General features: G+C 38.3%; 2 protein-coding genes across 2 annotated transcripts; one reads left to right on the top strand and one right to left on the bottom strand.

Annotated features, from left to right (window-relative positions):
• Nucleotides 1–842: 842 nt before the first annotated feature.
• ndufv2 (NADH:ubiquinone oxidoreductase core subunit V2) lies at nucleotides 843–9,266 on the bottom strand. The gene is made up of 8 exons (XM_082512352.1): nucleotides 9,114–9,266; nucleotides 6,199–6,252; nucleotides 4,188–4,250; nucleotides 3,642–3,758; nucleotides 3,398–3,566; nucleotides 2,865–2,974; nucleotides 1,130–1,206; nucleotides 843–1,040 (listed from the first exon to the last, which is right to left on the bottom strand). Exons 1-8 carry the CDS (start codon nucleotides 9,153–9,155, stop codon nucleotides 947–949), a joined length of 726 nt encoding a protein of 241 aa, XP_082368478.1. The 5' UTR covers nucleotides 9,156–9,266; the 3' UTR covers nucleotides 843–946.
• Nucleotides 9,267–9,617: 351 nt separating this feature from the next.
• acss2l (acyl-CoA synthetase short chain family member 2 like) lies at nucleotides 9,618–24,819 on the top strand. The gene is made up of 18 exons (XM_082513098.1): nucleotides 9,618–10,981; nucleotides 11,134–11,329; nucleotides 12,872–12,963; nucleotides 13,123–13,226; nucleotides 15,268–15,340; nucleotides 15,970–16,045; nucleotides 16,948–17,017; nucleotides 17,313–17,450; nucleotides 18,013–18,183; nucleotides 18,278–18,411; nucleotides 19,871–20,003; nucleotides 20,868–20,924; nucleotides 21,202–21,282; nucleotides 21,661–21,769; nucleotides 21,922–21,990; nucleotides 22,144–22,320; nucleotides 24,130–24,204; nucleotides 24,287–24,819. The coding sequence occupies exons 1-18, from the start codon at nucleotides 10,858–10,860 to the stop codon at nucleotides 24,412–24,414; spliced, it is 2,007 nt and encodes a 668-aa protein (XP_082369224.1). The 5' UTR covers nucleotides 9,618–10,857; the 3' UTR covers nucleotides 24,415–24,819.
• The last annotated feature ends 2,877 nt before the right edge of the window (nucleotides 24,820–27,696 follow it).

The following is a 27,696-nucleotide window of genomic DNA, read 5'->3' as shown; positions in this document are numbered from 1 at the left end:
AGTCTCTACTAATGTCTTAAATGTATGTCCAGAACCAAATATAATGAAACAATGTCAATAAACCACATTTGAAATGAACTAAATAGAGGTAACATGTAGTAAAATAACTTTACAATTTAATCATAATTTGTTACACCATGCGTAGCAGCATATCTGGTGGTATTTACCGTTTACCAAAGGTTTTCTTTATGAATAAACAATTTAAATGTCACTGATCCACAGTAATTGAAAGACATCTAAAATTGGTCCACTAAAATATATTTACATCCAGTAAAATTCAGAACAAAATATTAAGGACCAAAAATGACTTTGGTAGAGCTAGTGTTAATTAAAAAGGCTTTATACTTTTTGTTTTAGCATGTGTAGTACTTCAACAAACATCTAATAGCTTTAGCTTGTACTGTGAGCTTTTAATTACATGATTTTTCCATAGGGGCATACATGGTAGGAATATGCATCTTATTGTGCATGTGCTATGCTGTAATTTTGAGATGTCATATTTGAATGAATTTGAGTGTACAAAGGATGTGATTCATACTTAAGTAAAAACCCTTCATAAGGTTTCCATAGGTGGCCATCACTGAAGTGGCAATGACAGTGGAAACTGTCACATAACTTACTGAGGTAGAAATACATACTATTTATGTAGTATCACAATATGCACAAAAATATTTAGCTTTAGGCTTACATTGACGTATTAAGAAGCTTTACTATTCCAGTCCTTTAGCCAGCTTTGCTTAGAAGTATCTAGAAATATAACAACTGCTACAAATCCTGCATTTCATGTTTCCAGTTTTGTTTTCCTTGTTGGAATCCATGTAAGTGAGACACTGACACCTTGAGAACATGTACAGGAACAATTTATTTACACAATATATCTGACTTAACCATAACAGTTTCACTGACAGCTTGCCTTTGTAGCAAGCAGAGAGTGGCCCAGAAATGTCTACAGGTCCGATCTTACACCGAATCCTGGTCCTTTAGGAGGCTCTGTCAGGGAAGTCAGTCCGCCTGCAGGCTCACAGGAGAATCGGCCACTCCTATAGAAAAAGAACAAACTTCTTCATCTACAATCAGTTCAATGACTTTAAAATTATATAAGAATCTATTATGCAAATTGTGCACGTACCTGGGTCCTGGTGGAGGGACTCTGCCTGCCTTAAGCTCATCAATAATATCCTCGATATCCTTTGGTGTAAGGTCCTCCTAGAATAAGGGATGAGAGCAGCTTAGCTTTTGGTCATCTGATGGTCCATGTTTTGATTTTCACATCCTCCAATCTGTAAGAAGATCTATTATATTCTAAAGACAGGGGAATACTTTAAATACTATCTTTGTAATTCAAAGGAAATTATGATGATTTATTCTAAATTGAATAAATGGATAAATACTACATCAATGTCAGATTGACCATGTCAGTCAGTGACTGTATTTCACCCAACAGCAACTTTTCCCAACTTTCAAAATATCTTATTGTTGATCTTTAGGACATGCAGGGCAGCACCAATTTATCAATAGTAAGATCTATGAGCCTACCAATATGAGCCAATATCAGCCTTGTTCACTAAAACAAGAATACTGACATCTGCAGTGATATTTATAGGCATCAGTGGCTGATATGTATCTCTTGTATCATATCAGTTTTCCCTGACTATAAAGTATACAGCATAACAGACAGCTAATCGACTTTAAAACAGGAAAGGATTTTTGTAATGAAGATTTTTTTTGGTTTGGCTGCAAGAGGAAACCAAGAAGAGGAAGTAAACAACAACAGAAAAATGATAAAAAGGAAAAAAAAAAAAAGTACATATACCGTCTTCAGCTTATTTTAAACATCAGTATCGGGCCAGAGTTTCATGATCAGCGCATCCCCAGTTTTCCAATCAATTATTTTTTATGGCCACTAATAACTATAGCCAATAATAACTTTGACTTTAACTGTCAGTAAAGTTCAAACCAGCTCTGACAGATTTAGCTTTTTTTCCAAGTCGTGCTAAAGAGGATACAAGTGTCAAATAGTGTTTTTTTTAATTAATTATTTTATTTTATTTACAGTACAGCTACTTTATGATATTGCAGAGCTGAACCATAGTGTTAAAAATGAATGATATAGACTTGCCCAAAACCATTATGGCATTTTTTTTCAAATCTCACAATGTTCTTAAGTACAAAGACTGAATCGGGTGGTCTGCTTAATTAATACTGCCTGTGTGCTGCTCCAAAGCTGCTTCTACCTTCATATTTAGAAGCCCCTGAACAACCCGACACAAGTTCAAGCTCTTATTTGCAAACTGTGTCATCCTGAGTAAAACTAAATGTGTAATTGATGACTGAATTAATCTAATCTCCAAAGGCTGTGTGTATGGCTTGAGTGTTAATTATTCACATAAGAAAATGCCAACCTCAGCACAAGGTACTCTTGGTATTCACACATTGTGCCTTTTCTCGCTAATGATGATACCTCAGCAAGCTGAGGTGTTGCGGAGAATTCCTCCTTCACAGTCATCTTTAATTGGGTAATTCACTTAAGCTCGGCTTGCAATAACTAAATGTCCCATGGTAGAATTATTTTCACATGGTTAACCACAAAAGAATCTAAAAAGAAAAATTTTGACATCACACTTGGTTCAAGAAGTTGATATTTTTCCAAACTAATATAATGAATAAGAAAACACTCGTGTTATAGCTGATTATTTCTCTATTTTTTTCTCCCTGCTCTTAATTTCCTTTAGAGTTTTCCACATGAGAGGAGAACTCCAGAAACGGTGCTCTGTACACATTCTTTGTGAAACTCGTTTGAGCTTTAATCTAATTTGGTTAATTTAGTTAAAACGTTCATCTGCACAGACGACTCGAGCACTCACATAATAGTTGTCGTTGATCTGAACCATTGGAGCATTCACACAGGCACCCAGGCATTCCACTTCTATTACAGTGAACATCTTGTCTGGAGTAGTCTCCCCAACTTTGATACCTGTGGAGAACCAAATGGAGAGACGCTTCATATTCAGCTAGTCTCATCTGACACTCTACAGATTGTCTTACTAAAACAACAAATATTTTTAACTCGAGCACTAAAGCCTGACGTGCCACAGCTGTTAGCCACATATACGAGTTAAAAGGAAGAGTAAAACTTCACTATGGTTGACTTAAAGAACAAACCTTGTCCTCTATTAAATGTAACGTAGGCTCAAGTGTGTTGACAGTTTCCTTGCTTGATTTCAATCTTGTTTGATGCTACAGCTTGATATTGTTTGAATACCAATGGCAACTGTATATTTATACATTTGTTCTCAGTCTCTGTTTATCTCAAACATACACAATAAAAAAAAGTTTGTTTTCATCTGTTTTCATCTCTTCATTGGTTTCTCAGCATAAAATGGAAAAGCACTCTTACCAAGTTTGTTTTGGATGGCCTCCACGATGCTGTCTGAGTTACAGAGCATGCAGGGTGTTGTCGTGCAGATTTGAATGAAGTATTTTCCCACAGGCTTACGTAGGAACATCGTATAGAACGTTGCTACTTCATATACTCTCATTGGAGGGATTTCCAGCACCTCTGCAACCTGAAATACAAAATTTTATATAAAATGTGTTGACGAGCATCACTCTGCTGGAAAACACTAAAAATATGACTGTGCCTTGTTCATGGCAGAAATAGGGAGCCATCCATGTTGCCTTTGGGCCAAATCCAACACGGGGATGGTGGCTGCTTGCTTGTGTCCTTCTGGGTACATTGAAGTGATCGCCTCAATCCTCTACAGTGAACAGAAAAAGATATTTTTCCATAACTGTATTTCCCATTTTTATTTTAACAATAAGGCCAATTTATACAGTGAAATAGTCCTAATATAATTCATGTACATGAATTAAATGATACTATAATTGTAGAGTACAGTACAGTAGTAGGTAGGCCATCTATCGTTGAGCTTTTTTTCTACAAAAATACCAGGAAAATACATTGTGTCTGGTGTATTAAGGTGGAAAGGCAATTAAATAACTACTAAATTAGTTACAAAATAAAGCTAGAAACATCTTAAGCCAATCAACTTGGGTATTTCTGAAAAGAAATTCCAGCTTTTGTACAATAACACAAAATCAATACCTGCAATTATCTGCTATTACTGGTAATGAAAACCACATCAGTGCATTAAAAAAATACTGTTCAACACAGATGCGAGGCTCACCTTCTTGTTCTCCTCAGTGAACTCAAAAGGTGTGTCAGGGTTGTTGTCAGGAGTATCTCTGTGCTAAAAAAGAATAAGGATAACATTAAAGTAGATTAAACTTTATTTATAACAGACACACACATAACCGTCTTCGGTATATAATTATCTGTGTATATATTAAATCTTGTGAAGCTTCTACTGAGGCTGAATTTTTCCTTAACAGCTACCACTTTCATGCGTGAGTAACAGATCTGTGAGCTGCAAACAGTATCTGATAAAATATTAACAGTTCATCATGTAAGCCCAGAGGGAAACAGGTGCTACTACCCAACGAGAGAACAGACTCAACACAGACAACTATTATTTCTGCTTCTGCACACACTGCCCCCTTGTGAGCAGCAAAGCTCCTTTGTGCAATAGAAAAATTGAGGAGGGAAGAAATTTAATGTTTTTTGTTTTTTAATTTAAAGCAGCCAACCAATGCATTAATTAAAAAAGAGTGTCATAAGAATTTTTTTTTAAATCAAGCACAGGTTAAAAACAATGTTACTACTGGGGGACTATGGAACCAAGGAGAGTTTCCATTGCATGAAATTATCACAAGATGTTTTCGTGTGGCTGTAATGGCTCCTCCCTGGATAAATTAAGGTCTTTTGGAAAACAGATACCACTGGGATCAATCCTGCACAAACATACTGCAGAGCTGTGTCTTCAATTAATGGCTGAGCCTTTTTTTTTGTGCAAAATTTTCAAGTTAGTGACGCATGGACAAAAACACACTCCAAACCCACCCAAACAGATCAGGATAACAAAAATACAGCATAAGGACAATACTTGACACTGGTGACAGTAGGTTTATAAGTTCTAAAAACCTTTGCATTTGATCCTATCAGTCCAATAAAGGAGTTGGTATAGTGTTAACAAAGGTTTTATAGTCGTTTCTGAGCGTGTAGGTGATGTTTTCAAGTGGGACACATCTACATATCTCTGAGATCCATCTAAAAATAGGTAGTTGGAAGTCGGACTTCCACATAATGGTTATGCACTTTCTAACAATGCATAGAGACAGTTCCAGGAACTTCTGTTGGCTTTTTTCGTAATTGGGTACCAACCTTTAAAATCCCCTAATAAACATATTTGAGGATCTAATGGAAAGAGTAGCTCTAAAACCTTTGACATAATGTTGGAAAATTCATGCCAGAATGCCTTTACCTTTGTGCAAAAACACAAACGCTCCTCAATGCTCTATAAACTCTGGTTTATATTTATTTAATTTTTGTGGCGTGATGTAAGTTTGATGGAGATTGTTGTAATGTCTGTCTGTATCTGATATTAATGGTTACATTTAAACATTTCTGACATTATTCCGACCATCGTTCTGCCTCAATTGTTACATGCAAATCGGACTCCCACTTCTCCCGTGACCTGTGTAACCCTGGTTTTGGAGCAGCACTCACTAAGACAGAATACACTTTTGCAATAAGACAAGGTGAGGATAAATACCGTTTCTAAAAGTTTTGTGATTAAAGTCTATGCTTGTGAAAATTTGTTTATGCATACACCAAGTAAAGAAAGCTGATATGGTGTTGCTGTTTAATCCTGTTTTATGAAGTCCATCAGCAAATCTTTTTCTTAACCCTTCTAAAATGTATTAACATGAATAATTCATTTTCCAATAATAGACAAAAATTGCAGAAGTAAGTGAACTTCTGCCCCAGTGTAACTAAAAAAACAATGTTAGTGTGACATAGTAACAGCTAGACTGACTGCGTTGAACAATGAGCAGTAACAATTAAACTTAGTAGTAATATAGATATAGATAATATTAGAAATGACTACAAATTGTTGCTGTAATTTACAAAATTTTCCATGAGCTGCTGATCTATAGTAACCCACCATGATGAGCTCACACAATGTATAAAAAAAAGCCCGTACAGCATCAGCGTGTACAGCATCCGCATGTACTCTCTGTTTTTGTCTGTCACCTTCTACACATTTTGTGCACTGAGGAACGGAAAGTGCTACTCACCACAAAAATGCCACCAGCTCCAGCACGTACAGCAGACTGATGCAGACTCCTGGCCTACAAAACAGAAGAAAACAGGTAAAATACCTAGTGATGTCATGGAGCTAAATTCAAACTGATCTCAAATGCCAACATTTCTTACAGTAAACATGCTACTTACATGCAATACTTTTGAGTGCATAACATATGTTAAAAATAATGAATCCAATTCATGACTTGCAGGAGTTCATTCTCTAAGACCCAAGTTTAAGTTGTGTTAGTTCAGCGATAACTAAAACCCCAAAATATCAGGTGGTGCAACCAAAAACATGAGGTTTTTATGTAAAACTAGGATAATGTTGAAGTAAACGTTAACTTAATTTCTATTTAATTTAAATTTCATTTTAAAATTATATGTGTGCCCTTGGGAAGTTAATACAGGTGTTCGAGTAAAAAAGTTTGAAGTGTTTAAAGTTTAAAATGAACCAGGAACTGGGAGGAGTTAAACTGCAGATGTCAAATTAACATTGTGATTTAAGATCATCTGTTAGTTTTCTAAACCTCTTATTTATTTTATTTAAATGTTAGTCTGTAGATTAAACTCCTTCAAGTCATATTTTAAACAGAACTGATGCACTTAGACATAATAAAATATGAATCTCACATCAATGACCCAAAGATTGCAAGACTAAAGACTGTAGGTAATTGTTGACTGACTGGCTCAATGTAAAAGGTCAAATTTATAGTGACTGCTGCGCCTGCCTTGATTTGTACACAACTATACTATTAATAAAACTTTAAAATACATACAGCAATAAAATGGAAGGTTTGCGCTAGGGCTGGGCGATACGACCCAAAATTCAAATTTCAATATTTTTTAGCTGGATGGCGATATAAGATATATATCTCGATATTTTTTTATTCCATAAAGTAAGAACAGAAAGAGAGTTCTTAGTTAAAGCGGTTTCCCAGATGTCACACAGGCACTTTTATTAACATACAGCATAGGTGTACATGAAAAAATTACTCAAAAATATATTATGAGCATTTGTTAATTAATAATGCTCCATAAATAAACTAAAACAATGTTGTTTTTGTGCATAACAAAAAGCTCACAATTGTGCAGTCAAAATGTAAACTAAAGGACGCTGAGCATAATAACAACGACAGATTTCACAGCTGCTCTATTCCCAAGTTCTACTGCGTGACTGACAGCCTGGAGTTTGAAATGTAACCATGACTCTGAACAGGTGTCATTTATGGTCCTTATACACACAAAGTACGGTAATATTACGTTGAAGCACAGTACGATTACTCCACAGCTCCGTAGTTTACCAAAGTCGTACTCAAACATTTTTGACAGATTGCTGAGCGCTGTGTTCCACATAAAATCGGTTCGCGGTCATCAAGCACAACCAGAATTCATACATCAGGCGCGCTGTCAACTTTTGAGAAAATGCAAGGATTGTAGGCTGTGCAGCTCCTCTGGGCTGCATGGCGTTAGCGTGGTTAGGTCGTTAACACGTTGACGCCGTCCAGCTCCACGCACGGGGCGATGCGCAGTAACTCGTTAACGGAGATTTGCCGTGTCCATCTTGTCGCTGCCTGTAGGTGAAGCTATGGGGGAGGAGGAGTTGTGTTCAGTGAAGGAGAGGCGAGCCAGAGTAACGTTGCGTAGAGACAAAAGTGGACGAAAGAGAGGCAAACTTGCGGCTCCACAAGTATAATTAAAACGTAACATATACTATATCGATATAAACGATATTTTCACATCTTATATCTCGTATAAAAATATATCAATTTTTTTTTTTAAAAAAACTCGATATATCGCCCAGCCCTAGTTTGCGCCTAAAGTCAAGATTTTTGTTTTCTAGTATGAGAAAAAATTATTTTGAGAAATCTTCCTCTAAAGCGATGAAGTGGAATTAAACTAAAATGTTTGTTACTGGAAAATCTTATTTACATAAAGTATGACACAATAGTGTAAAGGTGAGTAAAGTTGTGTAAAATAAACCTCTTCGTGTATATTTTAACGTTTCCCACTAGTCCGAAAGAAGATATGAAAACTTAATAACCCCAAATCTATAGATTTCTATTTCTAGTCCACTATATTTAGAAATTAATTGTACTACGTTTATACTACTGAATTTTCTTGAAATCTGAAGCTGCGAACAATTCTACATTACCATAATATTAAATATACATCTTGTAACACATTATGCCTTATTATTAAAGTTTAAGCTGCACAGCTGTATATAAAACAATTAAAATGAGTCCCAGTTGCAATGTTGGAGTGATTATACTTATATAATCAAAATTTATGATCTGATAGTACGATGTGTATGACTGTGAAATGTGACATTCTGCATAGTGAATACCTTAGATAGCTTAAGTACATGTACAGTAACAAATGTGTAGAATTACTACTTTACTAGTAGAAACTTTGCAGTATAATTGATATTTAACAGATCTAAAGCTTTTTGCAAGCTGTTATTATACACAAAACTTCTTGTGCTGAGCCACTTTTACGTAAATCATTGCTTTATGTAAATTGTAAACAGTGTTATCTGATCCAAGTTTCCAGCTAGATTAATATTAAGTGATTAATATTGCTGTGTTTTCCCATACTGTGAATTTACAGTAGCCATGCAAGCAGTTATATAGGGTGAAGTTAAAGCCAACTGCATGTACACGAGCCTGCTAAAAACCCATTCTAGCGGCTATGTTTTCCTTTCGCTGCACATTTTTCCAGCGATCGCCTTTTAAAAGTTTGACAGCAGAAAGCTAATTTAGCTAGCATGCTAGTGTTACCCAACGTCATTTTGCTGAGCGGCCTCCACTGCATGCCCTTGTGAAGAGTCATAGCATTTTTTTTTCTCCAAGTTATCGAAAATTGCACCCAAACCTTTCCCCAGATCCATAAAAAATCACAACCGTACCGCCTGCGACACTGCAGAGCGAACAGCAGCAGACAGAAACATCTTGTCGCTTGAAGTTTGGTCCCGGTGCGTTAGGAAATGAACGGGACAGCGGTAGCCACCATCAACACAAGCGCGCTCAGGTTCGATGCATACTGTCTGACGCACGACGTGACGTCTGTACGTCTCTGCGCTTAATCGATCCCAGATTCAAGTTGGAGCTCAAAGTCAGTCAACGTTGAGTGTTTGCGAAAATTTCTTCTACATTCAAAAAACAAAATTATGCAAATATATAATGAACATTGTTTTTCTGTTATCATATTTTAAATTAAAGAGTACAAGAAATAAAGACGCAGTAAAAACGGTCAAACAAAATTATACAAAATGCTTCACAACAAACTTTTAAGTAATATCTAATATTACTTTAATAAACGTGCTCATTAAAAAGACAACATACTGCAGTAAAAATACTGATATACATTTAGTGGGATTACGTCTGGGATCTCTCTGAGCCTCTTTTTGTTTGCTGTGGTGATGAACAGGTTGACAGACAGAGGTCAGGAGTCTTCGTATATTCTGATGTAGTGAGAGTTGGTAGCAGGTGGGAAAAGCCTGGAGAAGTGGAGGTATGCACTCCAGGGAAAATGAATTATAGTCAGAATAGAACACATGTGCACGAATGAAAAAGACTGTGGTGAGACCTGCAGTATTTGAAGACGGTGTTTGTAACAAAAAGACAGGAGGTAGCTGGAGGTGTCAGAGTTGAGGATGCTCGTTGGGAGTGACCAGGATTAACAAGACTGGAAATCACTGCATCAGCAGAGCGATTCGTGGATGCAGTGAAGCAGGACAGGGAGAATGTTGACGTGACATAGGCGGGATAGGGTGAGAGGAAGATAAAACGCTGTGGCGACCCCTAAAGGGAGCAGCTGAAAGTAGAAGCGGACATTATATAATTGCGAATAATAATTTGTCTCAGGTTAAATTGTTATGACTTATTTTCTACCGAGTATAAAATATTTTTATTATTTCTGTATTTGTTTTTGGTTCTTTTAAGTTTTTCACATGTGTTTTGTTAGTGGAATATTGTTTTCTTTTCTCTAAGGATATTTTTTTTAACTGTGCTATGTTTGCAATGTCAGAGGATTAAAGCAAAGCAGGGTGGAAGCAGGGGTTTTACAGTGAGCTTTCCCATAAGCAATTTATGTTTTAAAAGACTAAGTTTTATTAAATGTTAGTGTTAAAAGGATTCAGGAGCTGTCTCTCACAGCAGACATGCATTGGGGATTGGGCAGGGTTTGTTTACTCTGAAAGTGAATAATTGTTGCATACCTCTCTATTATTATTATTTTCTTCTTTTCACCAACATCACCCATCAGCCTCCTCCCTTCAAAAAAATGTTTGCCTGAATCCACAGCATTTATCCTGCTGGGGGTAGACGCCTCCTTGTCCTCCTCCACCACCCACTTGCTTAGAAACATAATGTGATCAGCAGGCCAGGGATGGCTCATCCAATGAAAAAGTGGGAGTGCTGCACTCCATGAGCTGATTGGCTGCCCTGACTCTAAGCAGACTGAGCCAGAGCCTGCAGATCAGGGATTAGGGGTGGGTCTTTCTGCATGCTGAATTGTGTTGGTTCAGTACAGGCCTTGTAGTGTTCTTACCTCACCCAGGAGGATTCAGACAGACCAGCAGGGACTCAGATTATACCATTTTCTGACTCACTCTCCAATGATATAGGCCTGTCTGCATCTGTACTTCCAAAATGGTTGTTCCTGAGTCTCAGGACAAAATGTACTACCCTCTTAATGACCTGCAGAAGGATGCTCATGTGCCTGACTTTAACTCATATCTGGCATTGTACCAAAAGTCTCTGGAGAATCCAGAAGGTAGGTCAAACTTGTCTGTATTTTTAGTGCAGCGCTTGCAGCGCTTCCTTGCCATTCATATCTCTTTGAGCCTGTCTGCATACAGTATCTCTTTGTGCTAATCTGCCTTATCTGCATCCCATAACACTGATAAAAGGTATCGTCTGTTTTAGCTTTCTGGAAAGAGGTTGCTGATGAGTTCTTCTGGAAGAAGCCTGCAACAGCACCGATGCTGCAATACAACTTCGATGTGACGAAAGGGAGCGTTTATGTGAAATACATGGAGGGAGCCAAAACCAACATGTGCTATAATGTCTTGGACAGACATGTGAGGGAGGGGAGCCTTGGTGAAAAGGTTGCCTATTACTGGTAAGCACCAGCATGCCCCCAGAGGAAATAATAGCTATGATGGGAAATGCTGCCTGGAGTTATGCTAAGTATTCCAGTCAAAAACAACTGCTGTGTCCCCTGTGCTGACCCCAGAACACCAAAACAAACCACAGGCAGCGCACATCACTACAGCAGTGCTTCTTCTTCCTGTCAGAAGCAGAAGATAAAAATTTACAGATTTTATACACTATCTGTCCAACAATTTCTTATTGTTTTATAATGCAAAAATCTATTTCTATTTGATTAATCAACTACAAAAAGTCTAACTAGAGCAACTAACTTCACTTGATAGACGAATGTACACACATTACATTTTTAAACTTATTCTAGCTTTAAATTTTAAGTCATTTAAATGATTTGAACCTGCAGTTGCGTGCTGATGACCCCACGTCCTTGTCATATTACAATAAAGCCTCTACTTTATGATGTTTTACTATTATATTATGACAGTTATTATTTGCTCTGTCAGCTGTTTAAGCTTAGCAAGCAGGAAGGTTGTTCTGCACGCTCAGCAATGTAAGGGTTCAGTGGAACTTGGCATACTGGAAATCACCTGTAGGAGAGCATTAATGCTATTTACACTCAAACAAAGCACTTGTATGATATACCTGCTCACGTGTTTGCCGTGACTATTTTAGTACACTCTGTAAGGAAACTATAACTATCAGCTGTGGTGACAAGTTATCAATTTCCACATGGTTTGTTTTGAGCAACAGTTGATCACTCATGTGACTTTAGCTCACGCTTTGTCCAAGTATAATTTGAACAACTGTCTAAACTGGTAGAAGAATGCAAAAAATTTTTATTTTTTTTTTTTAAATAGAACAGCAAAAATGCTGCAAAGAGTGCCATTTCAACAAAAATCTGGGGCCGTGAAAGAAGTTTAAGTGACAAATCAAAAATAAACACATATGAAAAGTAATCTGCTTCTATAGTATTTGTATAGATTGGTATAGATTAAATATGGGAAATTTTGATTATCTCATATTTTGGCAAGTGGAGTCATATAAATGTTGGAATTAAAGAGGTCTCATGATCGACCCCTGCGGAACGCCATGTCTGAATTTGGTTTGCTCTGCTGTACATTTTCCCAAAAATAAATAAAGACTTTGACAACATATATGCAGGCTATTTCACATAGAGCTGAGTTACAACATTTGCTATCACATCTTGAAGTTATTTCTCAGTTGCAGAATTTCATCTGTGCAGTCATTTATTTCATCATTCCCATTTGGCTTGGTACCATGCTTTCTGCTGCCCCTTCAAGTGTGCCAAATTGTTTTCCAAATAACTATCCTGACAAACATCCAAGCCTAATATAGACTTAGCAAAAACAGGAACAGGTTATCTCTACTGTGAACTCAAAGAACTCACCGGACAACACTGTTGGGGAAAGTGGGAAAGTACTTTTGTGTGCAATTGTTTACCAAAACAGACGAAGAGACCTCTGTAGAATCACAGACGGGTTTTGTAATACATTTATACATTTGAAAGTTTCTCTCTTGTGTGCTGTCTTATCAGGGAGGGAAACTCACCTGATCATCAAATGGCCATCACCTACAGCCAGCTGCTGAGCCATGTCTGCCGCTGTGCTAACGTGCTGAAGCAAATGGGTGAGAACCTGAGCTTATGGTCATGTCCACGATTAGTCCATAATTATTTAGTCCATGATTATAATACATAAGTATAGCTTTACAGATTTTGCTGACAAACTTAGTTTCAGAGATAGAGTGGCAGTAACTTGTTTTATATGTATATATATTTTTATTAAGGTGTGAAAAAGGGAGACAGAGTGTCTATCTACCTACCGATGATCCCAGAGCTTGTGTACACAATGCTGGCCTGTGCCAGGATAGGTGCTGTTCACTCTATTGTGGTAAGTACTATTATGACTATGCACCATATGCAACAATTTTACAAAACTGAAAAGTCTTTTTTTCCTGTCCAGCATTCTCTAATATCATATGTGCCATCTGCATGGTGCATTTTTGCAGACTGTCAGAAAGTAGGCTGCTGGTTCTTGCTACTCTGATTTCCACAAGAAAACATTGTCTGAACCCGAGCTGTTGCTTCTGTTAGTGCAGACTGCCCTGCTCCAGTAGTTTATCAGCTGTCTTCTACATGAACACAGCACCAGCAGCACCTGCACTTAGTATATAGGTCAGACAGTTGCTGGCTGTTTCCAGTTTGAGAAGGCACTAGAGTCACTGCAATTCTGCAAGCAAGCCAACACTCTTTTAGATATTTAACCTTGCTCTTCCATGCAAAGGTTAGTAGCTCTGCTTAAAATAACTCTAGAATGTGACTCCAAAGTGGGCGCTTTTTATAACTCGCAAAGGCTGGCAGAGTTAGATATAAGTGACCTTGTCTTTGCTTAGTCATTGTTGTATATCGTCCAACTCTCAGTTTTGATCTGATTAATTTACTTTCGACAGGAACAACACTTGGCATGGCAACATAACAATCTTTGGGACAGCGCCAGCCTTTTAGATTATCCCGTGACTGCTAATATTAATCATGAATGAGCAAAAAGGATTGGTCCATGGAAACTTGCAGGAGAGCCAATGCCAATCATGCAGTGACATTTTGCTGAGTCCAGAATCCTTAGTGACCTGATTCATAATGCTTCATCAACACTGAAACTTTATGCTCTGTGAACCATTAACCTTGTCCAGATATCCAGACCTCCTGTCTGGATTCTATGTGAATGACAGTCATAGAAAAGAGCAGTTAATGTCTGTCTGCTTTGTTATGTAAAATTCAACAAGGTTTCTAAATCTGTAAATGATGATGAGAAGGAGCAGCATGCTCCATCACGGTGTAATATCAGAGACATAACAGCTTAGTTTAGGATTTTAGAAGGCTCCACACTTCTTACAACTTCCAGCCTTTAAAAAAAAAAGGACTATGTTGGCTCAGTACTCAGCAACATCTGCTAGTCTGGCTCAAGGGTTCTGACTCAGTTTTAAATTTGTAAATGATGTTTCCTAATAATTGTGATTTATTTCTCATGTTAGTTAAAATAACTTACACACACTAAATAAAAAGCATTTAAAGCTGCTATATTGAAACAAGTTGCAAAAAAAACTCTCTCAGCAGCCATCCTTTGCTACCTAGTCAGTCCCAAACAGGCAACATACACAGTTATTGAGTAGCTGATAGGCATTAAAGTGGAGAATTTGGCAGATCAAGAGCCAGTTATTTCCCTCAAGATCTGGTATAGCTGAAACACGACGCTACAGTCAGTGTGAATGAATTGCTACAAACACAGCTCCAAATATACATTAAATTTTGCTCTATGTTGGTTGGATGATTTTGTGTAAAAACCTTATTTACACCTGCCGCAAGTGCCTTAAAATGTAGTTATTTAGCCAGTTCTTCATTAAGATTATCAAAACAACTTTATTTGGAGGTAAAACCAGGAATTCTTCTTCGTTTGGTCTCCATTTAGGGGTTGCCAAAGTGGATCATCTGCCTCCATGTTTTCTCTCACTACACCCATGGCCCTCTTCTTTGATCTTCCTCTTTTCTTAATGCCTGGTAGCTTCATCTTCAGCATCCTTTTTATCCAATATATCCTCTATCCCTCATGTGTTTTTGTCAATGCTGCCATCTTCTTTTACTCTGTAACAACTCATCCCGTCTCCATCCTGCCTGCACTCTTTTCTTCACCTCCATCGTGCTTCGGATGATCCGATTCAAAGCAGCCCAGGTATATAAACTCATCCAGCTTTACTGCATCTACTCCTGGCTTCTTCACCTCCTCCTCTCCAGTTGCTCTTTCACCTGGTCCCTATTCTCACTAGAGAAAAAAAACAAGAATTCAAAAGTGCTTTCTTTAAAAAAATCGTGCAAATGCTCCTGAAATGATTGTTTCTGTTATCTAACGTCCTCTGTTTTTCTCTTTGCTTGTTCAGTTTGCAGGTTTCTCCTGTGAGTCTCTGTGTGAAAGGATTGTGGATGCCCAGAGTAGTGTACTGGTGACAGCAGGTAGGTCTTCAGGCAGCCAAGTGTTTGTCCTGTCCCTGCGTTTCCCAAGGTGTGGCAGAAGGATAAACTGTACATTTTATCCATTTGCACACATCAGATTACGATGTAGCTGACTAGTAAGCACTGTTACCACTCTGCAAGACAATCTTAAGTTTACGTCTTTGCAGGGCCTTTCTGTTTGAGTTTTCTCTGTGAGCTCTGATGTGTCAAACAGAACATGTTAGGTTAATGCTGCCCAAGTTAATCCAAGATATTCCTGCAAAAGAAGCTCTTGATGTTAAGAGTTTCACTATCTGGTTATATGAAGATATACAAAGGAACAAACATAGCTTTGTTTTTCGTTTTAAAAGTAGGACTCAGCACAAAATTAAAAATGATCAAAAACAAAAACCACCAATCTCCATTCTAAACACTGATTAACTGTGCTTGATGTGTACATTGTTCTTTTGTGGTCCTCACTCATTCAGTAGCTCCTAATGTGTCTGTTTAAAACATGTGTGCCAAATGGCAGCACCACAATGAGATGTTTTGTTTTGCCAGAAGCTGCAAAGATGATTCCCTGCTGTTTACTTTTACTTCTTCATCATAGCTCTCTGCCTCTACCTGTTCCTCCCTCTGTCTCCTGTCAGATGGTGTTTACAGAGGAGAGAAACTGATCAACCTGAAGCAGATTGCAACCGAGGCTCTGGAGAAGTGCCGGGAAAGGTAGCTCCTGCTTACAAAGCCTACACTTTCCCAGATTTCAGTAACCACCCTTATTTACACTGGCTGCAGCTGGTAATGGAAGTCAGCCCCTGGAATATGAGTCATTGCACACACAGACGCACACACACAGAGCAGTCAGCTGATATCAGAGATGTTAAAGAATAATACAGCAAGACTTTTACATTAACGAGGTTGCCGGGCAACATGGAGCACCTTTATCAGGGAGGCCCAAGCTGCTCATCTGCTATAGCAACATGACTACGAGGAATGTTAGCTGAGAAGCAAAGCATGCTGGGAAGGATTATGGGAGTATCTGGGGTACAGATGTGGTTAGAGGTAACTTTGAGGCCATATGTGAAAAAAATCATTTTATGTCAAATTTTCATACCAACCCTAACCCCTGTTATAATTACCATCAAATCACAGTATTTACTTTATTTACTTAAATTACTGTTATGGTGATACTAATACAGAGTTGAGAAACATGAGAAAAAAACATAAAGCTCAGGAACGTTTACGTGTATGTGGGTCCCCCATCTATGGATCCCCTGAAATTATATAATGTATGCTTTTTAATCTTGTGCACAAAGTATACATACAAGATTTGTGCTGTTCACAGTGACCTAATATAGGAAAGAACTGTGTTAAGTCTACAAGGAGCAAACAGCAGTAATCACTTCCAAAAAGAAACTTTTTTTTGGATAAATAACTTGCGGACACATGACAAAATATTTCATCTCATGGGACTTCAGGCGCTCGACCTACAAGAACCAAGATGTGACCCCAATCCAGTATTTGCAAATCCTTGGAAAGCAGAGCAGCATGCATGCACTCAGTATCCATTAGGCAAAGACTTTATGCTTTTACTACCTTTCACTGCTTTTCTTTTTTTTCTCTTTTAGAGGGTCAGCTAGTGTCACCAAATGCCTCGTCATCAAGACAAAAAGTGGAGGTGCATGCAACAAACTACAGGTTCGTCAGCTCGAAAAATGAACACACAGTGACAAACACATATTTGTCACATTGTAAAACGATTCTATATACATATTTATGTCTTTATTTGAATAACTACAAGGGGAAAAATATATTTCAGAACCAAAAAAATGGTTCTGTCATATTTTTCCAAATATTTAGCCTTTAGCTCTTCAGGGCATTCTAAATTAGAGTTGAAATTGGCATGTTGCACTCCTGCTGGTGTGCTTGGCAAGCAGCTGTAATGATCCGGTTTATGAGTTTGATTTGTTCCCTCCTGTTGTGGTGCATTCAGACCCCCTGGGACTCACAGTGTGATGTTTGGTGGGATGAGGCCATGAGGGACTCCTCTGAGGAGTGTGAGCCCGAGTGGCTGGATGCAGAGGACCCGCTCTTTATCCTCTACACCAGCGGCTCCACCGGCAAACCCAAGGTGAGGCAGACGTTCACATGCAGGCGAGTTTTTTTCCACAAACACAGCAAGAGGCATGAGGGAAATCTTATCATTTACACAAATCGCAGCATCTATTTATTACAATGATAAGCCTATAATGACTTTAACCGGGCCAGCGTTTACATAATCTGCCATGAAATAGTGAGAATTAATGGTTTTCTGTTGCTGAGAGGCACAAATGTAATCCTTGAAAGTTATCTGCAAGCTCCACTGTTGTATTTGTGTATTCTATTTGTGTGTGTGCGTGTGTGCGTTGTTATAGAAAACACAGAATTTATGGATTTTTCTTTTACACAGACATGTTTCTTTCACTCAAGACATAAACTTTAACTTTAAAATGTTATGGTTTACCTTATGGGCACTTGTTTTTTATTCCAAACAGGAATTCGCTTTCCCACTATGAGAGCGTGTAAACAGAACTTGACTAATATGCACACAGAAACACACCTCCATACACATCTCCTCTGCCAGCATTAACAGATCCCTTATTTTTGCTGTCTTCTGTCTCCTTGTTGACCTATTTTTTGCTCACTTGAAACAGGGTGTTCTCCACACTGTTGCTGGATATCTGCTCTACACGTCGATGACCTTCAAGTACGTTTTTGATCATCACCACGATGATGTGTACTGGTGTACAGCCGACATTGGCTGGATCACCGGACACTCCTACATCACCTATGGTCCACTTGCAAACGGTGCTACGAGCGTCCTAGTGAGTCAAATCAGCAAGGTGTCACATGTATAGAACATTAAACAAAAAATGGAAAACCAAACCTCCGTGTGCATGTGTCTGCATGTTTTTGCAGTTTGAAGGTATCCCTGTTCACCCCCATGTTGGCCGGTTCTGGGAAGTAATTGAGAAGTACAAAGTGACCAAGTTTTATACAGCTCCTACAGCCATCCGCCTGCTGATGAAGTATGGACGAGAGCCACTACAGAAGTATGTGGACACATCATCTGCTGCAATAAATAAATAATTACAAACAGCATTAGCTCCAAGATATTTTGGCTTTAAGGTCGCAGTTTTACTGGGGAAGTGGTGCAGTTGATGTGGTGCCTCTCTTGATTTGGAAAGACCTCCGTCAACTTGTTCACTTCTTATATAACAATTTGGTTAGTGTGTTTTCAGATTTAGAGCTATGACCCAATATGGGAACAATTGAAACCTCTTCTTATAAACTACAGGATAAAAACAGAAGACACTGAGTGTTTAAATAGATTTTTCTTTCTCTGAACAAAGAGACAAACAACAAACAAATGGTTTATTTTAACGAAATATTTTAACTAAGCAAATCTAACTTGAGTAGTATGACAAAAACTTTAAGGGCTTTAATCTGACTATTGATAGACTGTCATATTTGTACTAAGTTAAAGCTAAGTTTAACATCTTAGCCAAGTACTTATTGTAAGCATTGGCAACAAAAGACCTCTTTCAGATTATTAATTTATCATATTATTAATATTAACTATGTGATACTTTCAGCTGCTGCCTTGTCACAAAGAGTTCCCACAATAGGTACCACCACATTTAATTTGGCAATTTTATTCCTGATGCCCACAAGTGGAATCCCACTAGCGACCTTTTGCTTGCTAAGCTAATGCCTTAACTACTACTCTATTAGCCAAGCATTAGTATGAGCACATTTTTAATATTTACTAAGTAGTGATAAAATAAAGGCTTAATTTATTTTGTTTAGTGAGAGTTAACATATGTACTAATATTTGAAATCGTGTTTGTTAATATACTATGTTTACATTAATAAGGATTAATGTCTATGCTAGCTTTGCAGCCAGTTAGCATAGCTTAGGAGTTGCTTTCAGTCTTTGTGTGAAGCTAAGCTAACCTTCTAGTTACTGGAGCTGCATATTTGAGTATAGAAGGGAGGGTCAATCCTCTCATCTAGCTCTCAGCACTAATAAGAATATTTTTCAAAATTAATAATTAATCGGAACACAGTGTTGGCACAGTAGCGACAAAAAGAAATATTCCAAATCACTAATTACAAGTTTGGTAGAACTGTAGATAGAAAATATTTAGCATAATCAAATAATAGTCTATTTGTCAAGAGAATTTAAAATAATCTTACTTAGACAAACATTCTCAACAATACATGCAAAAAATGAGTCATTATAGACAATTATGAAAAATTAAAATTATCAGCTATGAAAGCTTAAAAATGCAAAGTCTCACCGAAGTCAGATTTTAATTCACTATTTAAACAGAGCACAGTATCAACATTATGGTAAGGCTAAAACAACATAGAGCACTGAAGTTGTAGTTTGAAGGTGAGATTGTTTCCTTCTTTGTTGTCAGTAAGGAAGTTTAGACTTTGAACTACAAAGAGCATGATAAATACCACTCAATGACGTGATCTAAGGGAAATCTTTTGATTTGTCAGGTATGACCTCTCCAGCCTTAGAATTCTGGGTACTGTGGGTGAACCCATCAACCCAGAGGCGTGGCAGTGGTACTATGAAGTGGTTGGTCAAAGCAGATGTCCCATCGTTGATACCTTCTGGCAAACAGAAACGGTAAGAAACAAGAAACTGACTACAGAGGTGTTATTAGGAAGTCGTACTCAGGCGTATCGCTTCAGAAGAACTGCAGGGTCTGAAACAACTTTTGTATGATGAGCTGGGATAGCTCTTCTCAGGATGTGTAGGTGTTTAGATTCTAAGATGATGCTAGGTATGCGTCAATAGGGATAAAACGATAAAAATATATAGTACCTCAATGCGGGATTTTCCCAAACCAGTCACATATTCTTCCTGTTAAATGGGATTTTTTCCTTTCCACTGTCGCCAAGTGCTTACTTGTAGCAGATCATTTGAATGTTGGGGTTTTCCTTTATATCACAGTAAGGTCTTTACGTTACAATATAAAGCACCTTGAGGTGACTGCTGTTGTGGTTTGCTGCTATATAAATAAAATTGAATAAAATATTTGGAAACGAACATGGAAGTAACATAAGAGAAAAACACTGCTCCCACAATATTGAAATACAACAGTTAAACTACACTATATAAAGTCTTGTAGTAGTAGAAGAATTAAAGGTATTAATAATTTTAATTGAATTGTAGTGAGCATATGCTAAAACCTTTAAAATGCCCAATAGGAAAGTAGTCCTTTTGATAATCAATGACATTTTTAAAAAAGCCATGACTGGGATTGTTTTTTTTTTGCTTGCTTTCTTTTTCATAGGTGGGCAACAGGCATCCCAGCCCACCCATAGATACACCACTGATTGATTATATTCTTGATTGATTGATTGATTAATTGATTGATTGATTGATTGGTAATTTATTTCAACATGTGAACAATATACAAGGCATATCAAATGTTTTGCTTTATTACCTCTTTGTTGCTGTGATATTTTATGTTTGTTTTCTCCTTAGGGAGGTCATGTCTTGACTCCTCTACCTGCTGCTACACCGCTGAAACCAGGCTCTGCTGTAAGTGATAACAGTTCTTCCACGCTGACATTTCTAAATCTAAAACATACCTGCATGTGAGGACTGTCATTAGTTCAAGTCATGCTGGTATGCAAGGGTTTTTCCCTGTGCGCATGAAAATGGCGAGCATGATTTAACAAAAGCAGGGCAGGAAATGCAGCCTGGTTCTCCTTATTATGATCCAGATAATGATCTGGAAGAAACGCTGCAGCTGCAGGGGAGTTATTAAATGAAACAAAACAGTTATCTCACATTAAATCCAAAACTCATATTTCAGACTTTCCCTTTCTTTGGGGTGGAGCCGACCATCCTCAACGAGCACGGAGAGGAGCTGGAAGGTGAAGCTGAGGGTTATCTGGTAAGTTTCAATTCAACACAGCCTCATTTCTCTCTGTCACAGTGATCGTATCGAGCAACAACGAATACATGTGTGGTAAAGAGGAGAGGAAGACGAAAACGATGTTTCACTGTTAATGTTGGCCAATGAACCAGCAGCATGTTTATTATCTGAATGTAATCAAATACTTTTAGATTTTTTACATTTTCATTTACATTCTTCACCTTCTTATGCTTTCTGGAAGTATTTTTCCTGGATGTGACGTTTATTTTATTTAAAAATAGTTTAAATAATTATATAAAAAATTAGAAGAAGTGTATTTTTTTGTCGTTGAACTCTTCAGTGTATGGATGCAAATAAAATTTCAAAATAGCAATGGCAGTAACACCTCTCTTTCAGGTATTTAGGAGGCCGTGGCCTGGAATAATGCGCACTGTGTTCAAGAACCATGAGCGCTTCGAAAATACCTACTTCAAGAAATTCCCAGGCTTTTATGTGACTGGAGATGGTGAGATCCAAGAATCAGCCCTAGCTGGCTATCACTCCCAGGCTGAAGATTACTCAGGATAGAGTTTTAGTTCTCAACATGAACAATTTCTCACTAAAGCACCAAAGTGAACCACGAGACCCCATATAAAGTTTTGTTTTGTCCTCTCTCAGGCTGCAGGCGAGATAAGGACGGCTATTACTGGATCACAGGGAGAATAGACGACATGCTGAATGTGTCAGGTACGGTGCTGTCCCTCAGAACTTATTTTAAGGCTGTTATCTAATTGACATAAATAACTTTAAATATTCTCAGCACATTTTTTTTATTAGCCTCTCCAGGAAATTGTGCTATTCATCTCTGCAATGGCCTTGCATACCTTTTCCCCGCCTCAGGCCACCTGATGAGCACAGCGGAGGTTGAGGCGGCCTTGACGGAGCACGCGGCTGTGGCGGAGGCTGCGGTGGTGAGTCGACCTCACAAGGTGAAGGGAGAGTCCCTCTACTGCTTTGTCACCCTCAAAGACAGCAGGGAGTTCAGTCACACGCTGGTGGATGAGCTCAAGAGACTGGGTGAGACCTTTGATTAGGGTTAAAGTCCACTAAAATTCATGCGTCTTTGTGTATCAGTGGTCTCTTGTTTTGCATTTGATCTAAAATAAAATGTTAAATTAAATACAAATACAACTTCTGCTGGATTCAGTCCTGTGAAAAACTAAGCAGTAACTGTGCAGTAACTTGGCATAATTGTTTTTTGTAAGACTTTATCAATCTCTCGTACCTTTGGGAAGAACCCTGGCCCACTCTTCTTTACAGCGTTGTGTCAGTTCATTGAGGTTTGGATAGGTTTGTTGCCCTCTTATGGTCCCGCCACAGCCTTTCAATCAGGTTTAAGTCTGGACTTTGACCCGATATTTGCACCTTGATTCTTCTCTTTTTCAGCCACTCTGTTGTGGATTTGCTGGTGTGCTTTGACAATTTTAGCCAAGTGTTCAGCTTTTGGACAGATGGCCTGATATACAAAAAGAGTTCTTGGTGGATAAAGAAACTGCAAGGTGCCCAGGTCCTGTGACTGCAAAACCAGCCCAGATCATCTCCACTTGACAGTTCGTGCGAAGTGTTCGTGCTGTGTTTTTTTTGTTTCCCAATGTGGGGTTTGTACACTTTGGACAAACATCTCCACTTTGGTTTCATTTGTCCAAAGAACATTTGTTAAGATGCAACTTTCCTAACATAAGCTGTTCTTTCATGTTCTTTTTGATAGAAGAGACTTTCTCCCGCTATTCCTCTTAACCAAAGGTATACCTATTCAGTCTTTTTCTAACTGTACAGTCAGAACATTCAACATTTGACATATTAATCGAGGCCTGGACTCTCTGACATGCAGCTCTTTGGTTTTTTTTGCTAGCCTTGGGGTGAATTTGTTTTATTGAGGTGGTCAATCAGATGGTAATTAAATGCTACTTACCCACTTAATTGCTATGGAAGCAGTAAGGATGTACTCAGTTTTTTGCAGGACTGAAAATTAATACAGCTTAAGAAAACTTGCCCAGTTGTGGGAAAAAAGACATTGTCTGGTCTAATTCTTCTTCTTATTTTTACTTCTTTATCAAGAAAGACCAACAGTAAGGGATACACTTTTGTCAAAAGGTTAAAGTGTCTTTATTATAGTATCTAAATCACTCAGGACATCGAAGTCAACTACATGCTGTAAAATTTCATATTTTTCAAGCATGTTCCATATGTTCTTGAAAAATTAATAACAGTTAAAACAAACTGAAAAACTAAAAAAATACCCTTTGAGGGTATAATACATGGGTTTTCAAATAAGTTTCCCCAACTTTTTTATGCTTCCTGTTTCTGCACCAACAGAACATCGTACTTTAATACTTTTATTATTTGGCTTTGGAATAGCCAAATATGAAAGTTCATTTACAGCCAACTGTTTATGTTACAGGGTAAGTTATTTTATTATATGGTAAATGGCCTGTATTTTTATAGTGCTTTACTTAGTCCTATGGACCCCAAAGCACACTACATTCATCCACCCACTGATGGCAAGCTACATTGTAGCCACAGCTGCCCTGGGGCGCACTGACAGAGGCGAGGCTGCCGGACACTGGCGCCACCGGGCCCTCTGACCACCACCAGTAGGCCATGGGTGAGGTGTCTTGCCCAAGGACACAACGACCGAGACTGTCGGAGCCGGGGCTCGAATCGGCTACCTTCCGATTACAAGACGAACTGCCAACTCTTGAGCCACGATCGCCCCACTTGCATGCAATTGAGAAAAAAGCTAAGGAAATGCTCCAAAATAAAAACAGCCTTTTGTTTCTTTTTTTGATTGATTTTTTTTTCCTATTTTCTACATTCTCTTCTCAGTGAGAGAAAAAATTGGCCCAATTGCTACACCAGACTTCATCCAGAATGCCCCAGCACTCCCAAAAACTCGCTCAGGTAACAGTCCAACACCTTTATAAATCGACATCATCTTCCTCTACTTGCCTCCTGTGTAACATCGTGTCCTCATCCACTTCAGGAAAGATCATGAGGCGAATCCTCAGACAGATTGCTCGCAACGACAAGGACCTCGGGGACCTCTCCACCCTGGCTGACCCCAAGGTGGTGGAGGTTCTGTTTAGCCAGAGATATGAAGCTGCAGCCTGAAGAAGAAGAAGAAGAAGAAGAAGAAGACAACAAACTCTCTGGCTTCAAACTATGCTATTGTACAGATGAAGACAATCACAAACTGCTGCTTTTTGGGTGTGAATGATGGGAATGGGATCACAAAGCACAGCACAAAATACAGCAGATATTAAAATGTTCTGATTTTTTTTATGTATGAGAGAAAACAAAACATAATTGAAAATGTCAAATTGAATCCCAGATGTGCTTTTTAAACAGATGTATGAATGCGGTTGTGTTGATGGTTTGTGTTTGGGCCAAAATGTCACACGTACTAGTTCCTGTGAAGATGTTGAAGGATGACCTTAATCCTTATTTACGCCTTCTTTTCGACTGATGTATATTTCCAACCTGTGGTACATTTCTATGAATAAAGTGTTTAATCCAGCTGTTGTTTTTGTTCTTTGCCTTTGAGCACAGCAGCTGATCGACGCCCTCAAGTGGCAGGAATCATCCTCTGCATCGGCTGCACTGTGGGTTACTACAACATCCTTTTAACTGCCATGCGGAGGTTTTCTACCTTTTGTCGTCTAACGATGCAAGGAGTGCACACACACGCAGCTTTGATGATGTGATCTGTACGGCGGGGAGCAGCGATTATGGGAGACCAAAGGGAGGAGAGGGCTGTTTTATCTTAAGAGCAGTGGATTCTTTTGAAACTACAAGCATCTGTTGTTCTGAAAAAGACAGAAAAGGCAACTATAATCTGTTCATTAAAAAAAGAGAGAGAGATTAGGCTGCAGCAGGTTTTAGCTCAAAGGGGCCGTTTAATGTTAATGGGTCGTGTAGAGTCAGTGGACACTGGCTTTGTCCCTGCGTGTCTCCTCCACGTCGCACACATGCAGGCATGTGTGAGAGCGTAGGTGGGGAGGACAAGGACAAGAAAAGAGACCCAGCTATGGGCAGTGTTACATCATCACCCCCAGCAGCAGGAGAAGTGGTTACCATGACAACCTCTTCGCCACCATCACCACCACCGCCCCACATCTTCAACTCTCTCCGGCTCACCCTCCTTTTCTTCCCCCTCGTTTGGTCCCATCAGCAGTCTGCAGATGTTTTGTAACCTGACATTTTAGAGGATTAGTAACGCAATCAAGCAATTTCAGATGTATTTTTTTATGATTTCACAAAAAAGAAAAGAAACAAAATATATCAATAATTCAAATACAGGTTTACAGGTTTACTGTACATTACACCAGTAGTTATTGAGTCCAAATTAGCTGAGTCCAACTTCTCAAAATAACCAGTCAAGTGTGTCATATTTGATAAATGAGTTTTTGTGACTTTTTGAGTTGTCTACATCGTCAGTGACCCCTCTCCCCCTCCCCCTCAAAAAAAGAATGATAAATAAATATAAATAAATTGCATGATACATTTTAAATAAATATATTACAAGATTAAATGAAATTAAAACTCGTATATGCAAATTTCTATTCCATCAGAAGATTCACTAAAGAGTCCATTTAAATAAATAATAATAATAATATTCTGTAAATTATTTCATGGTTCAGGGTTTAAAGGGTTAAGGAACGAACAGCCTGAGGATTTTACCTGGGATAAAACTATGGACGGTGATAGTACTAACCATGATTGGGCCGCACATTATAAAGGTAATGAACACGTGTTGCTTTATTAATAATAATGTGTATTATTACTAATCAATAGTGCAGCACCCAGGGAGCAGTGTGTAGAGACAGTATCTTGCTCAGGGGTACCTCACGGTAGCCGTTCAATGGATTTGAACCCCCAACCTTCCGATCATGGGGCAACCACTTTACCTACTGATCTATCCCAGCCCCTTAGACAGATAGCTGTGCATTTTAGGGGAATAAAGTGTCCTTCTTTTGAGTAAATAAAGTTGTTAAAACAGTATTAACTGCAATGCCGGTGATGCAGGATTTAGCTGTTGGAGTGATGATGGTGATTTGTAACTCGAGCTCAGAATCATACACTAACAGGGGTGTAACATGTCTCTAAATCCCTGATCTGGTTCATACTGAGATTTTTGAGTCATGGTCAACATCAGGAAAAACTCTGACTCTAATGTGACATGACTAAATATATATAATAAATATATAATATATAAAATATATAAAATATATAAAATGAATCAAAAATATATGCATCATTAGATTAAAAAAACATTTTAATAACAAAAAAAAAAAAGATTGTGACTGCAATAAGAAAGATTACATTTTATTTAATTCTCCATGGCTTACTGAGGTCTTGTATTATTGCAGCACGCTGTTCTGTTCATAACAAGCTTAGAAAGTCTTTATGTGTATTCTTCATGTGGAAACAATTTGATTTGACCTTCACATATAAAATTCAAATATAACAATCAGGCAGAAGGTAATATCCCGTCCAGCTCTCCACAGCCTCCAAACCAGCAGCACTGAGTGACATACGCAATCTGCGCACACAAAAAACACTCTCAAACGCTGTCATTTAAAATGATTAAATTGCACAAACTGTATCTTTAAAAGGCGAGCTGTCAGTGCTGACAGAGCACTCTGACAAAGCTGTAGTCAGCGTGGCAGCAACAGGCAGAAGCCATCCAGCCTCCAAACAACAGGCAATGAATTATTAATGAGCCGCTCGTCATCCAAATGTTGTGATGTAGGATATCTGCATTGCTCCAAACACCATCTGTCTCTCCATACTAATTATGATTTCTAACCTTCAGAAGCTGTGCATTGTATTATTACACTATTGTATTATTCTTTATGCTACCCCTTCTTATATTTTACTATTATTAGCTTAAAGACACATGGTTGCATCTCTCAGTGACCACTGTTCTTTCTACTTCAGGCAAATGTTCTAATATTATGAACAAATGTGCTCATTTTATTTAATTATGTATTCATGGGAGTATGTTGGTGTGTTAGCAATATGGCCTCACAGCAAGGAGGTCCTGGGAGTCTTTTTGAGTGGAGCTTTCATGTTCTCCCCGTGCCTGCGTGGGTTCTAGGTTGGCTGTGTGAATGGTTGCTTGTGTCGCCGTGTTAACCCTGTGATAGATTGGTGACCTCTCCAGTGTTTACTTCGCCCAAGGACAACTGAGATAGGCTCCAACAGCCCCACAACCCTGAATTGGATAAGTGGAACAAAATGGATGGTTTTATTTAATCAAATATCTCAATTCTATGTTTTTTTTCCTTAATTTTCCTGATTACTGTGTTTTTTTTTCTTATTCTCTGGTTTACATTTTAAAAGGCTTAGATTTTTTGTGTTCTTCCATCATTTAAAAAGCACAGACTTTTT

This window comes from Aulonocara stuartgranti (genome assembly GCF_965226115.1).
Source record: "Aulonocara stuartgranti genome assembly, chromosome: 18".
Taxonomy (NCBI): Eukaryota; Metazoa; Chordata; class Actinopteri; order Cichliformes; family Cichlidae; genus Aulonocara; species Aulonocara stuartgranti.
This window is presented reverse-complemented; position numbering and strand designations above follow the sequence as displayed.

Bases quoted from the DNA above. Each gene is read 5' to 3' on its own strand.
- ndufv2 (XM_082512352.1), bottom strand. From the start codon at position 9,155: ATGTTTCTGTCTGCTGCTGTTCGCTCTGCAGTGTCGCAGGCG. The intron at 3,759-4,187 runs GTGAGCCTCGCA...TGTTCACTGTAG, and splicing joins TCACTGAGGAGAACAAGAAG to AGGATTGAGGCGATCACTTC. The intron at 3,567-3,641 runs GCACAGTCATAT...TTTGTATTTCAG, and splicing joins CTATTTCTGCCATGAACAAG to GTTGCAGAGGTGCTGGAAAT.
- acss2l (XM_082513098.1), top strand. From the start codon at position 10,858: ATGGTTGTTCCTGAGTCTCAGGACAAAATGTACTACCCTCTTAATGAC. The intron at 21,770-21,921 runs GTGAGATCCAAG...GTCCTCTCTCAG, and splicing joins CTTTTATGTGACTGGAGATG to GCTGCAGGCGAGATAAGGAC. The intron at 24,205-24,286 runs GTAACAGTCCAA...CATCCACTTCAG, and splicing joins ACTCCCAAAAACTCGCTCAG to GAAAGATCATGAGGCGAATC.